The sequence below is a fragment of the Momordica charantia genome (assembly GCF_013281855.1).
Source record: "Momordica charantia cultivar OHB3-1 chromosome 10 unlocalized genomic scaffold, Mcharantia_2.0 BLBB01000010.1, whole genome shotgun sequence".
Classification (NCBI taxonomy): Eukaryota; Viridiplantae; Streptophyta; class Magnoliopsida; order Cucurbitales; family Cucurbitaceae; genus Momordica; species Momordica charantia.
The window spans coordinates 4,123,881-4,136,847 of record NW_028275158.1 but is presented as its reverse complement, the minus strand read 5'-3'; the positions used below and the strand labels follow the sequence as shown (position 1 = coordinate 4,136,847).

Genomic DNA, 12,967 nt, shown 5'->3' with positions numbered 1-12,967 from the left:
GAGAAAATGGGAGGTTGAATCTCATGACCTCCAACCAAAAAGCAAAACACGTTTTAACTACTGAATTATACTCAAATTCACAAATCAAGTTTTCACCGCACTCACAATTGCTGTAATATAAAAAAGAAAAGAAAAAAAAACCCCAAGAAAGGGATATAAATACGAGTGTTAATAACATAAAAGAGTTCATATATAAAAATCAAAATAAATACTCAATAGTTTTTCTCAAAAAAAAAAAAAAAAATTAATAATAATAATAATAAATACTTAGTAGCATTTAGCAGACCAAAGACCTTTTTGAAAAGTGGGCCCTGTTTTCATTTCTTTTTCTTCCTACCTACGCATGAGCAGGCGAAATAGAGACGGTGGTTTCGATCGGAAGCTGTAGAAATTTGGCCGCCAACGTATTTTGCTTCGATTTGACCAGGTAGTATCTTCGGCGTTCAATCCAAAAATTTCCGTTAATGGCAAATCAGCAAACTTTGGCGTCCGTCTTTTTTTTTTTTTTTTTTGGCTTTAGTAGTTTCTCTTTTCCATCGTTGTCATCGTCGTCATCACGGGCAATAACCTTAGAAGTTCTTCAATTACTTAACTTGTGATCAATATCAGGTTAGTATTTGTGTCGATGGATTCAGCTCAGAAGTTTGAAGTTTTGTTTCCTTGGTTCTACCGTTTGATTTTTTTTCTTCTTTATAAGTTGTTGTTTGTTGAATTCTGATCCGCGATTAAGTGTTGTTCTGAAGTTAGGGTTCGGAGAAAAATATGTTATGATTTTGGTTGTGTTATTGCAAGTTATATGAACAAAATGCCAGAGAGAGTTTAGATTCTTGACTATTAATTACTGTTAGTTGGTTCTGTATCACCTATGTTTTCATTCATGTATTAATAAAGCATGATTTAGTGCAGCTTTCAGCTGTCATCGTGCTGCATAGGAGTTTTATTGTTCAAGTGTCAACATCTCAGCATTTATTTAGTTTGAGAAATGGTTATTGTCGGTTCTTTGCAACTGTCCTATCATCTGGGACCCTGGAGGAACCGTTTGTATGAAGAAAACCTTAAGGTATAGGAACCTTCTCCCTGCCTCCAGACAGTTTATATATTTATAAGACTCAAGTAAATATTTTTGTTGTAATGTCTCTTTTTGTTCTTATCCAAAACTTAATGTTCTTTACAGTTTGCCACTCAGAGCAATAACATACGGTTATTGAGTGCAGCCAGTCCATCGCCTCGTTTAGTGAGTTTGTTAGCTTGGAACAATTATTTTTAGCTTTTCTTAAAAAGCATAATTTTAGCCCATCGAAATGCATGTCTGTCAGACGTTGGTGCTACTTGGTTGTCTCTTAGATACGTGCTATACTTCTGAGTCCTCAAATACAAAAGAGTCTGCAATCAGTCCCTTCTTTTTTTTTTTTTTGTTTCAAATTGGTTCCTAAATTGATTATAATTTTTCATTTTGCCAACCTTTTGTTGCTTTGTTGTTGACATGATGTTTCTCAATATGTTTTCTTCAATGAATAACGATAAATTTTGATGATTAAAAATTTTTTGTTTTGTTTTATTACTATTCTTTTGAAACCAGAACTTAAAAAAAAAACTGTTGTCCTTGGAGGTCAGCAAGAATGTGTCCCTTATATCAAAATGGGTTTGGATGCTTTCCATGTGTATTTGGGTGTGTATATTTTGTGTAAGCCTGGCTATTTGAGCATTGGCTGCATATGAAATTCTTGCCTTGTAAATACTTGAAAATATTTCTTATTGCAGTTTCAGCAGAAGAACACTTGGAGCACTCATTTATTTAGCATGAAGTACTCACCTAATTACACTGTACCTTTTAGATACAATGTATTTAGGTGCCACTCGTCATTGATGACAGACCAACCACTGGATCCTCCTGGGATTAAGGCAGCTGTAGTGGCTTTGACAAGGTCAGTATTTGTCTGGTTTCATGTATGAATGCCCCAAAATCTTCCCAGCATTGACTTATATAAGATTGTTCTCACATAATCACATTCACAGTGAAGATCAACGATATTCTCTCCATCCCTTTCACAATTCTGATATGTTACCTGTTAGCTCCACTATTGACACCAAAGCTACTACAAACCTTATAAAAAAAATCACGCCATCTTGATAAATTTTACGTTAGTATAATTTTTTATTCCCAAATATTGGTTCACTTGTATACCATTTCAAAATGTTCCAGTTAGTCCCCAGTTACAAAACATCTTTGTAGGTTTTTGCATCAATAAAAGTAGGTAAAATTTCATTAGAACTTAAGATGGACATATCATTGCATACATGGATGATGTTGGATGTCATTTGAGACAAGTTGAACGAAGGACAATTCTGGAACTTTGAGAAAACACTAGAATTGTGGGTTTTGGTTCAGGAGTACTTTTCTAAAAATACTTGATTAAGTCTCTCATCCCTGGTTTTGATAAATGACTTCTGGTTGCATTTCTCACATATGTCTTCATCCTGAATCTTGGTCTTGCTGACAATTTTGGTGGCCGTCTTCATCCATTACAAGATTGAGTTCCTTGTCATCCTAGCTAGATGTTTCTCCTTTACGTCTAGTGTCAGTTTCTAATTTTTTTAATTGGGACATGACTATAAAGTCAAGTTGTGCTTGAAATCAATCAACATCCAAGACTCAATTTGAGCTTTATCTAGGACCTCGTGTTATGAACTATGTATTCCTTTTAGGAGTAAATTTTAATGCACAGGTAGCCAACCACGCTTGTTTCAAAGTAAGCAATTAGTTGAGCCATCTTAGCTTCGTTAAAACATGCTAGCACAGTTGATGGTTGGGACTAACATGGAGATTTGATTAAAAGCTAGAAACTTGTGTGCTTGTATCATAAAAACTAAAATAGAAAATAGCCAATAGTTTAGGGAACAAATTGTAGTTTAACCTCATATTTTTCAACTGGTGAAATTAATCTTGAGGACTTCAGTCCTTACATGGCGTTCGTTATGGATATAATAATTGCAATGATTCGTACGCTATAGCTGTTGCAGTGTTGTTGGTTTGACTAAATACCAATTTTCTTACTAGTTCAAGTATTTTTTCAAATTAATAAGAGATATTTATGTATATATAATCTTAAGGCTAAGTATGCAATTTTGTCCCCTAATGTACCTTAGGCTGCCCTTCCTTCTTTTGATAATACAAGACTTGTCTCTTATAAAAATAAAAAACTTGTCCCCTAATGTATGTGCCATTTATCCATTTCTTCCTTAATGTTCTAGAAAAGTTTGAATATTATCCTTTTTATGTGGGGCATGTTCAACCAATTAACTTAAAGCGTAGGGTGATTCCAACTTAATTAATATAAATATATAATATATTTTTATGTTAAACCTAGATTTTAATGTTTAGTGAGATAGTAAGGAGTAAGGACTTGATTGAAAAACCTTATCTTATAAAGGATGAAATTGGAATTTTAAGCTAGGGATTAAATTGAAAAGCAACACAAACATTGGGACTTAGCCATAAAGGTATATATTTAGCTTAATCTTAAACGATATGTTATTTCTTAAAATCTGCCTTATAGACTCTTGAAATTAATTAAAATGCACCCTCCATCTTTGAGTGATCGATAATGTTTCCATCGTGGCAAAACATCCATGCATCTCTAAGATTTTTCATTTTTCGTTTCCACACGAGATTAAAAATTGAAATTGATAATATTTGAGCCCAACTGGTTCTTCACATTTGATCATATAACGCAGGTTTTGTAATGTATTAGGTGGTTGTCCTCCTCCAGTGATTAAGTTGGTTCCTGCAGTTTGTATTATCATGTTTGCTGTATGGGGTCTTGGACCATTTTTGCGTTATACTAGAAGCCTACTCCTCCATGTATGTTGACTCAACTTTTGTTTCTTATGTTGCATTGCACTTGCTCATTCTCCTCTTTAATTGTATTCTATTGTTTTAATATTGTTCGATAATTGACTTGCAGGGGAGCGATAATAACTGGAAAAAAAGTCGCACGTATAAAGTCATGACCTTGTATCTTCAACCATTATTGCTATGGGCTGGAGTTGCACTTATTTGCAGGTCCTTGAAATATAGTATTTTATATGTTGAGACATAGACTTATCTTCTCAGTCCCTCTTTTAAAAATAGTTCTTCTCTGACTAGTGTAGTATAATGGTCCTGGTCTTGCTTTTGCAGAGCTTTGGATCCAGTAGTTTTACCTACAAAGCCTAGCCAAGTTGTGAAGCAACGTATATTAAATTTTGTTAGGTCGTTGTCCACGGTGCTGGCCTTTGCGTATTGCTTATCAAGGTGAGAGTTTGAGACCTTGCTGTTTGAAATGTTTAATGAGTTTTGACCTATAGAGTGAAGAAATCTGCTATTGCCATGAACAGAAAATGACCTGAATCTAGCTAGCAATGATATGTTACCCTTACTCGAGGCTTTTTGCTTATGAAAAAGATTCAATTTGATTAACCCTTGCCTTTTTTTGGTCTATTTTTCTTCTTCTTTTCCCATTTTTTCTTCTGGTGTAGTATGATTGAACAAGCTCAGAAGTTCTTCTCAGAGACCACCGAATCCAGTGACGCAAGAAATGTATGTACAGTATGCCATCACAATTGTAATCTACGCTTAATATATATCATGTTATCAAGTTTCTGTTGGTTGATAAACATACTTATGTGAAGATCATCTTATAGTGTCAAACCAGCTGTCTTTTGTTGTAAGCTCTGTGTTGTATGGTATTTCACATTATATTTAAAGCAACACACCTTTAATTATCGTGTCAATGTTTCTTGGACGATGCAATTCAGCAAAAGCTATATTTTGTACATGGCTATATTCCTTACCATTGCCTTGAAGACAATTTGAGTGGCGTCCAGTATCAGAAAGAGATTGGTCAAACAGCTATGAATTCCTGAATTTACGAACTTAAAGTACACGCAATATATGGAGTTAATATCTTTCATTTCAATTTTGCTTTAAATATCATTTTAAATGGGTTTGTATCCTTCAAGATGTGATTCTCACAGGAATTCTTGTTTCATGATTTATTAAAAACCATGGAAGTGTGAATATAAGTTCTATGCCTATGCAGATGGGCTTTCAATTTGCTTGGAAGGCCGTATACTCTGCAGTATGGGTTGCTGCTGTCTCACTGTTCATGGAGCTCTTGGGCTTTTCTACCCAAAAATGGCTTACAGCTGGAGGTCTTGGGACTGTGTTGCTGACACTAGCTGGCCGTGAAGTACATTTTCGATTATTATGGGTTGTGTTCTCTGTTCCTTCCAATTTTTTTTACTAATTATAGATTTTATCTCACTGTACCTACTAGATATTCACAAACTTCCTTTCAAGTGTGATGATCCATGCAACTCGTCCTTTCATAGTCAATGAATGGATTCAAACAAAGATTGAGGGCTATGAAGTTTCTGGCACGGTTGAGGTTTGTATGTTTGTGTTGAACCATGCACCTTTAGAAGTTTTAATGTCGTTAGAAACATCTTATATGAATGCAATAGACATTCAATATCGTTTCTATCAACTGCAGCATGTAGGATGGTGGTCGCCAACAATTATTAGAGGTGAAGATCGTGAAGCAGTTCACATACCAAACCATCAGTTTACCATTAACGTGGTTAGAAATCTGAGTCAAAAAACTCACTGGCGTATTAAAACCCACCTAGCCATCAGCCATTTGGACGTCAATAAAATCAATGTGAGCGTTATTTTATTTATTTCTTTTCAGTTGGGTAAGGGAGCGTTATTTTATTTTGAATATTTATATGTATATATGTGTATATATAGACACATGTATGACAAATGTATGTTTATCTCTCTGCAGAATATTGTCGCTGACATGCGGAAAGTCTTGGCGAAGAACCCTCAAGTTGAACAACAGAGGTTGCATAGAAGAGTATTTTTGGAGAACGTGAATCCTGAAAACCAGGCACTTTTGGTCGGTATTAAACATTTTGACATAAATATGATTTTTTATTCCTGAAGTTTTCAATTTTGTCTCGAAGTTGAATAACTTAAATATACTCCTCAACTAAAATGCCAAAAGCACACTAAAATGTTGCAAATTTAGCATATTCGTTTGACAAATTTTGCCTACTTGAATAAGAGTTGAACAAAGTGTTGGTATTATGAAATTGGTCGCTGCATCCATGGGTGTGCTTGGCTTACATTGTGTGGTGGAATAACTATGATTGAAAGGATGGTTTTTTTTTTTTTGGTCTGGGCGGCTTGCAAGCATCTCGAAAGATATATATATATATATATATATAATAGGTAGGGCGATTTTAAAATTCAAATTCTCAAGTATTGAGACAATTTTAAATCTCGATTTATCCCAAAGTTATTATATTGGGTGATTTAATCATTCGACTTATTCTCTGTCAAGACAAACTGCATTGTTTTTAGATAACGTCATAAATCTTTGTTTGTTTACACCAAATTGCAAGGGGCTCTCTCATGTTTCCTAACTGATTTTTGTGCTTTTTTGTTTTGCTAGATTTTGATATCCTGTTTTGTCAAGACTTCACACTTTGAAGAATACCTTTGTGTGAAGGTAAAACAACCTTCTTGGTTTGCTTTATTACTCATTATAATTTTCTTTTTTGTTTACTTCTCATTCTTTCAACTTTCAATTAAAGAAGTTCCAATAATTTAATCCATTTTGTCTGAAGCTCGTCTGAGTACGTTTTGGATTTTGAACCTATTTTTTCATTTTTTTAAATTTTAAACTAACTTGCTAGTTGGTGAAATCAGGAAGCTATAATCTTGGATCTACTTAGAGTCATTAGACATCACCGGGCTCGCCTCGCCACACCAATCCGCACAATGCAGAAGATGCATAGTGATTCGGACTTGGAAAGTGTTCCATTTTCTGATTCAATATTTGGTCGTGGTGGTGTGAATTTGAATCGCCGCATGCTAATGATCGAACCCCCATACAAAGTCTATGGAGAAGATAGAAAACAAAGCCACAGTAGGACGTCTCGCACAACTGGAGAACAAAATGGTAAGCCCATTGCACGGTCTTCGGGTGACAGCAAGGCAGCCAAAGAGGCAACACCATCTGACAGAAAGACAGAAGTCAGGACTGGAGAAGAAAAAGACTCTGATACAAAAAAGCATCCCAAAGTTCCAACGTCGATGTCTGATGATAATTCAAGTAATGAATCAAAACATAAGTCATCATCAAGATCTGCATCGAGTACAAACGGTATCTCTGGTATGCCTAGTTCTGATGCCAAAACAACTAGATCAGACACTGATAATTCATTTGAGGATCCTAGTACGAAGCAATCTGAAAATGGCTCGGGAAGTACCAAGCAGAACTACAAGTCTAACCATCCAGCTGTTTCCTTGCCGGAAGATGTTAAGAAAACAGGGGGAAGTTCAGCTACTTCACAGCCAAGGATAGAAGGTGAACAGACGCCAGTTTTAAAGCCATCAACATTGAAGCCTGGTGTTGAAGAGAACTTAATTCTTGGTGTTGCTTTGGATGGCTCTAAGAGAACCCTTCCTATTGAGGAGGACATGCCTTCTTCCCCTGAAACCGTGAAAGATTTGGCTGCACGCTGGAACGGGAATGGAACGAATGGGGCAACAACTCCGGATAAGGATACGAAAGATCAGACTCCACCTCCAAGTGAATAGTGACTAGTGAGACTAGTTGATGCAGTGCATTCAGATTGCTCGGTTGATAAGCAACTTTTTCAACTGTAAAATGCGCAGCATGGCCCTGTGAAGCCGCGTTCTATATATGCCGCATCAAGTACAGTTCCATGACTGTAGGGCGGGGGAACGTACATTTGTGTCGTTTCAACTCTTGCAGTTGCAGCAGTGAGTCGTGAAACAAAATACTGATTGGTTTCGGGAGCTGGTGCTGTTGATGGCAACCCTTTGGCTTCGCTGGGTTGAAGATGACTCAAATACATCCATTGGTAACCATTTTCACTTTGAAGAGGTTTCCATAGCAATAGGAGAGCTTCCATTTTGTGCAGAAAACTTGTATTCTGAAATATAAATTTGTACCAGGAAAGGATTTGCTGGATTGGATCAATTCCTATTGTAGAAGAATATGAATTTTCTTCAAGAGGATACTGGAAATTTTGCATATAAATTATAATGAACGAAATTCTCAGAGTATGTAGTTATTTTACAGAATTCTGTGTTCATGTTGCAAATTGAAATACTATACCAATCAAATTTAGTGACTAATATAAAATAGAGATTAAAATGGGTATTTGTTACATTTTCTCAAAGAGTTTTCAAAAATTGGTTTTTTTTTTTAATTTTAAAAATTTAGTTAAGAATTTAAATATTATTTAGGTGAAAAACTTGTTAACAAAATTGTACAATAACCAGCACAATTTTTTAAACAAAAAGTTAAAAATTAAATAATTATCAAACATCACCTAATTCAAAATTGACCAACGTAGTTCCTATTCAATGCGTTTTCAAAGAGTTTCTCTTCAAGAGGACTTCCAGAGGAGAAGAACGAACATAACAAGCAACAAATTTTAAGACATAATTTTCAACCAACCAAATAAATCAAAGCATACAATAAAATAAATGCAATAATAGTTAGGTTAAATTATTTTTAGTTGAAAATTTTTAAAACAACCTAAAATAGCTTATTTAAAAAGTCAGTCTTCAAATCTCCACTCCGTTATTGTATTTTAAAAAAATAAAAACTATACCCCATAAATGAATCAAATTGAAATCGAAGCGGACTAATTAATAGTTTTAACTTAATAAATTTCTAAAAAAAAAAGTTCAACTTAATGATAAATACAAAGATAAAAACATTAAATTCAACAATCACTATTAAATCATTAATTTCTATTAATTTTGTGATGAGATAACAAAATTGAACCTCCCCTCAGCCTGGATCAAATTTGAGCGGGGCGATCTGATCTGAGACCGCCATTAAAGCCATAAGCAAGAAGGTAGTTGAGCCGCCCACCTAAATACTCCTCTAATTATGTGCCCGCTTTCCCCACTTCTCTTCTTCATATAAGCTTCAAGCTTCCCCAGATCTTCATCCATCCTCTCATTTCTCCATCAATGGCGGGATTGTTGTCAACTGTTAGGCGCCTCTACCTCACCATTTACAACTGGACTCTCTTCGTTGGATGGTAATTTCTTCCCCCTCTTCGCAATCACTTCTCTTTGGATCTATCGGATTGTGTGAACTCTTTTTTGCACGCGTGTTCAGGGTTCAGGTGTTCTATTTCTCCGTTAAGCAATTGAAGGAATCTGGTCACGAACAGGTTTATAATGCCGTCGAATGCCCTCTTCAGCTTGCTCAAACCGCCGCTGTTCTGGAGGTATTTCCTTATTTCGCTGTAATCTGTTCGGAAGATGAATGCTAGACTTGAGCTGTTTTCCAAATACTTTAATATGAGCTGACTATCACGATGGAGCTTAAGATGAAGTCCTTTGTAATTACTTCTTATTTTCTGTTTGACAGATTCTCCATGGCCTCGTAGGTGAGCAATATTTGATGTTTCGTTTAAAACTTCTGTTGAAGAAGATTTTCTTGCCCTGTTTTTGCCTTAAGAAGGAAGTTGAATTCTGGTTCAATTAGGTCTGGTGAGATCTCCAGTAACAGCTACATTACCACAGATTGGTTCAAGATTGTATGTGACTTGGGGCATCTTATGGAGTTTCCCTGAGGTCAAAAACTTTCTTGTTATTTCAATTAACCATAAAATAGTGTTTGTGCTGTAACGTGAATTAATAAACTGGTTGCTGCTTGGGTGTGGCAGGTTCGGAATCATGTACTTGTTAGCTCCTTGGTCATCAGCTGGTCTATCACAGAGGCAAGTAATCAAGACTCCAGCTCCTCTCCTTTCTTTAATTGGAAACTTTGATTCCAAACTTTTTATCTATTCACCTACTTTTTAAGTAGTTATTGATTATAGAGTTTGACAAACGGTTAGAGCTGTGTTCAAGATTTCTTTGTTTTTTAAAAGTAAATTATGCATATCAACTTTATGCTTTAATCGCTTCTTGGGGCCTACAATCCACAAGAAGGATTTTGTAATTATAGTTTACATTGATTAAACATGATTGGAAAGCTGTTAGTGTATAGTTCTTTGAGGAGGGTTTTCTCTACCCTCTGCATTTAAGTTGTCTTCTCTTGGTTGTCCTGGTTTTTGAATATATTGTCTCTGCTTGTTATAAAAGAACTTTATGCTTTAATCAGATGGTTGATGATTTGTGCTGTGTTTTTATTCTTTAAGGTATTTTGTATATCGGTAGCAGCTTTTTTACTTTTAAGTGTGCCATTCGTGTATTCTGTGAGACAAGAACTAAGAGATTTAGAGTCAGTTTGCCATGACTTTTAGAATAGTTAAAATTGCTTTAAACTAATTTTAAAAAAACTTTTCAAATTTATCATGATGTTTAACTAATACTTTTGAAAATTCTAAGAGACGCTCGAGAGTAATTCAAAATAACCTATAGAAGTACTTAACCAGTGATTTTCTAAAAGTATTTACAGAAAGAGTCTCACTTTTAAGGACATAACTCTCAAAATTTATCTCAAAATTAATGAGGCCTTACGGTGTTCAAGATATACCATGTATCATAATTAAAAAGTAATCACTTTGTGTTCATATGCAAACTTTGGTGGATAAATTCTGTCTTCTGGTTTCTCTATCTTTCCCTCCCAAAGTTGAATGGCACAGTAAAAAGGGAGAAATTGCTCTGCGATTGATTCTTTTTGCCAATCTATGATTGCAGATTATCCGCTATTCATTTTATGGCATGAAGGAGGCCTTTGGTTTTGCACCTTCATGGCTCCTATGGCTAAGGTACCAACTCTCCTTCACTAAGCGAACCGGGGTACAATTCGCCATGTTCCTCCACATGTGGCATTAAAAATGTTCTCATTCATGTCATGTAGGTATAGTACCTTCCTGTTGCTGTATGCAACTGGCATCACCAGCGAAGTTGGTCTGATCTATCTGGCTCTTCCTTACATGAAGGTAAGAAATCCCATGTTATACAACACAAACGATGACATGATTCACTATTACAAGTTCAATCCCGAAAGACTGAACCCACCTTCGCCATGCCGTGTTGAAGTATAGCGATATTGCATAGTTGTATTAGGAAGTTCGCCATCATCTTGACTGCTGAAAATGATTATATTGAGTTGCTTTCAGGAATCTGGGAAGTACTGCTTTAGGATGCCAAACAAATGGAACTTCTCTTTCGATTACTTCTACGCAGCGATTCTTATCCTCGTAGTCTATGCTCCAGGTTCGAGTGGTTCAAGTTCTTCACTTGCTACGGTTTTTTCCTTTTGTCTTTGATTCCTTTGATAACTGTACAAACATTGTCTGCTGCAGGAAGTCCTCACATGTATAGCTACATGCTTGTTCAGAGGTCAAAAGCTCTCTCAAAATCCAAAAAAGAGTAGAAAGAATTAAGGCTTCAGTGTACATTTCGAATATTCATCTCTAATTTTAATTTTTGAAATGCATAATCCTGCTAAAGACATTTGTTTAATAGTTTTATGTCATAATTTCTATTCGCCCAACCAACTATATTATCTTCTTAAGCAACAATAGTGCATTTATAGATTTTTGTCAGCCGAGTCACTTAATCTTATTTCATTTTGGTTAATATAATTGATTTATTTATAAGCCAATTAGTCAGAGTTTTCCCCCCTTTTTTGAGTTTGAGTACAGCAAATTAGTTAGGGTATCCGACCTCATGGAAAGGAGTAGATGTCAAATTACGGAACTATGTTCATGTGGACAGACATAAATAGTTATGATGTAATAATTTCTCCAATTGTTCTTTTATGAAATGAAAATTAGTTAAATATATCGTCGTATGAATAAAATAAAATATAAATAAATTTAGGTCTCGGTTTGATAATTTTCTTATACATTGTTTTTATTCATTTACGGATGTTTTGAAATTATAATTATATTTATTTGGAACGATACAGAGAAGATATTCAAGTATGTTATGAATAAGCTTTGGCTGCAATGATGTGTATTATTGAAACTTTCGGTTGATTTTTAATTTAAATTTGGTGAGAATGATTTGTATTTGAAGGGTTCAAAGTTTGGATTACAAATAAAATAAGATTTTGATTCTTGAATTTCCAAGCATTCCTTGGTCACAAATGAAAGTCGTATATTAATTTATTAAATAAAATCCACCACCCCACTTTTAAACATCAACAAATTGTTTGTTATTGTTTCAAAAAAAAGAAAAAAAAAGACAAATTGTTTGTTATGGCACTGCGGGACCACCTTAAACTTGTGAATTACTCGTTTTAAAAAGGGATAATTTAATTTATTTCTTAAAACTTAACCAATCTCATCTCTTATTAAACGGATATCATAATTACTGTCTCATTTATTAACAAAATATATAATTTGTTAATTGTTTTACAATTTTACTCTGTTTATTTATTTTATGGTACTAGAAAATTTTCTTCTAATACAAAAGGATACAACTTTTATTAATTCTTTCAATTTTATTATATGAAATATTATGGAATTTCTATTCAATTTTACTTTGTTATTATTAATTAATATAATACAATCGTTAAAATAGAATTCATTATTATTAAATATTATAATAATAAAATTTTCGTTCTTAGTTGATCTAATTTTGTTTAAATTATTTATTATTCGTTAATATTAAGTAAATCGTTACAATAAAAAATACTTACCATCAATAATAAAATATAATTTGAATTTGTTGTTTTAATTAAACATAATATTAATTAATGTATTTGTAATTAACTAGAAATAGAAAACAAATAAGATAGTAATGGTTATATATTTGATTTCTATTTCGATTCTAGTTTTACCAGGCAACCTAATAGGTTTTGTTATTCCAATTTCATAATTTTTTTTAGTAAAAAACGTCGGTAATTAATGATTATCTCAACTAACTTAAAACATGATGATATCCCCCAATCTCACATAATTTTAA

The 12,967-nt window shown here is 34.1% G+C and overlaps 2 protein-coding genes across 8 annotated transcripts; both read left to right on the top strand.

Annotated features, from left to right (window-relative positions):
• Window positions 1–288: 288 nt before the first annotated feature.
• MSL2 (MSCS-like 2) lies at window positions 289–8,143 on the top strand. Of its 7 annotated transcripts, none has more exons than XM_088119031.1 (14): window positions 289–427; window positions 907–1,060; window positions 1,175–1,234; window positions 1,762–1,925; window positions 3,736–3,862; window positions 3,966–4,063; window positions 4,181–4,294; window positions 4,519–4,579; window positions 5,082–5,231; window positions 5,319–5,429; window positions 5,535–5,702; window positions 5,829–5,942; window positions 6,501–6,557; window positions 6,758–8,143. In XM_088119031.1, the coding sequence occupies exons 2-14, from the start codon at window positions 983–985 to the stop codon at window positions 7,649–7,651; spliced, it is 2,196 nt and encodes a 731-aa protein (XP_087975157.1). In that variant the 5' UTR covers window positions 289–427; window positions 907–982; the 3' UTR covers window positions 7,652–8,143. The 7 variants fall into 7 exon arrangements, with proteins under 7 accessions (XP_087975157.1, XP_087975160.1, XP_087975159.1 ...); XM_088119033.1 differs by having other exon boundaries at window positions 301–427; window positions 914–1,060; XM_088119032.1 differs by lacking the exon at window positions 289–427 and adding an exon at window positions 455–609.
• A 711-nt stretch (window positions 8,144–8,854) lies between these two features.
• PAS2 (Protein-tyrosine phosphatase-like, PTPLA) lies at window positions 8,855–11,601 on the top strand. Its single transcript, XM_022280685.2, has 9 exons — window positions 8,855–9,135; window positions 9,216–9,327; window positions 9,471–9,489; window positions 9,588–9,676; window positions 9,769–9,822; window positions 10,748–10,818; window positions 10,911–10,992; window positions 11,173–11,269; window positions 11,359–11,601. Exons 1-9 carry the CDS (start codon window positions 9,065–9,067, stop codon window positions 11,427–11,429), a joined length of 666 nt encoding a protein of 221 aa, XP_022136377.1. The 5' UTR covers window positions 8,855–9,064; the 3' UTR covers window positions 11,430–11,601.
• The last annotated feature ends 1,366 nt before the right edge of the window (window positions 11,602–12,967 follow it).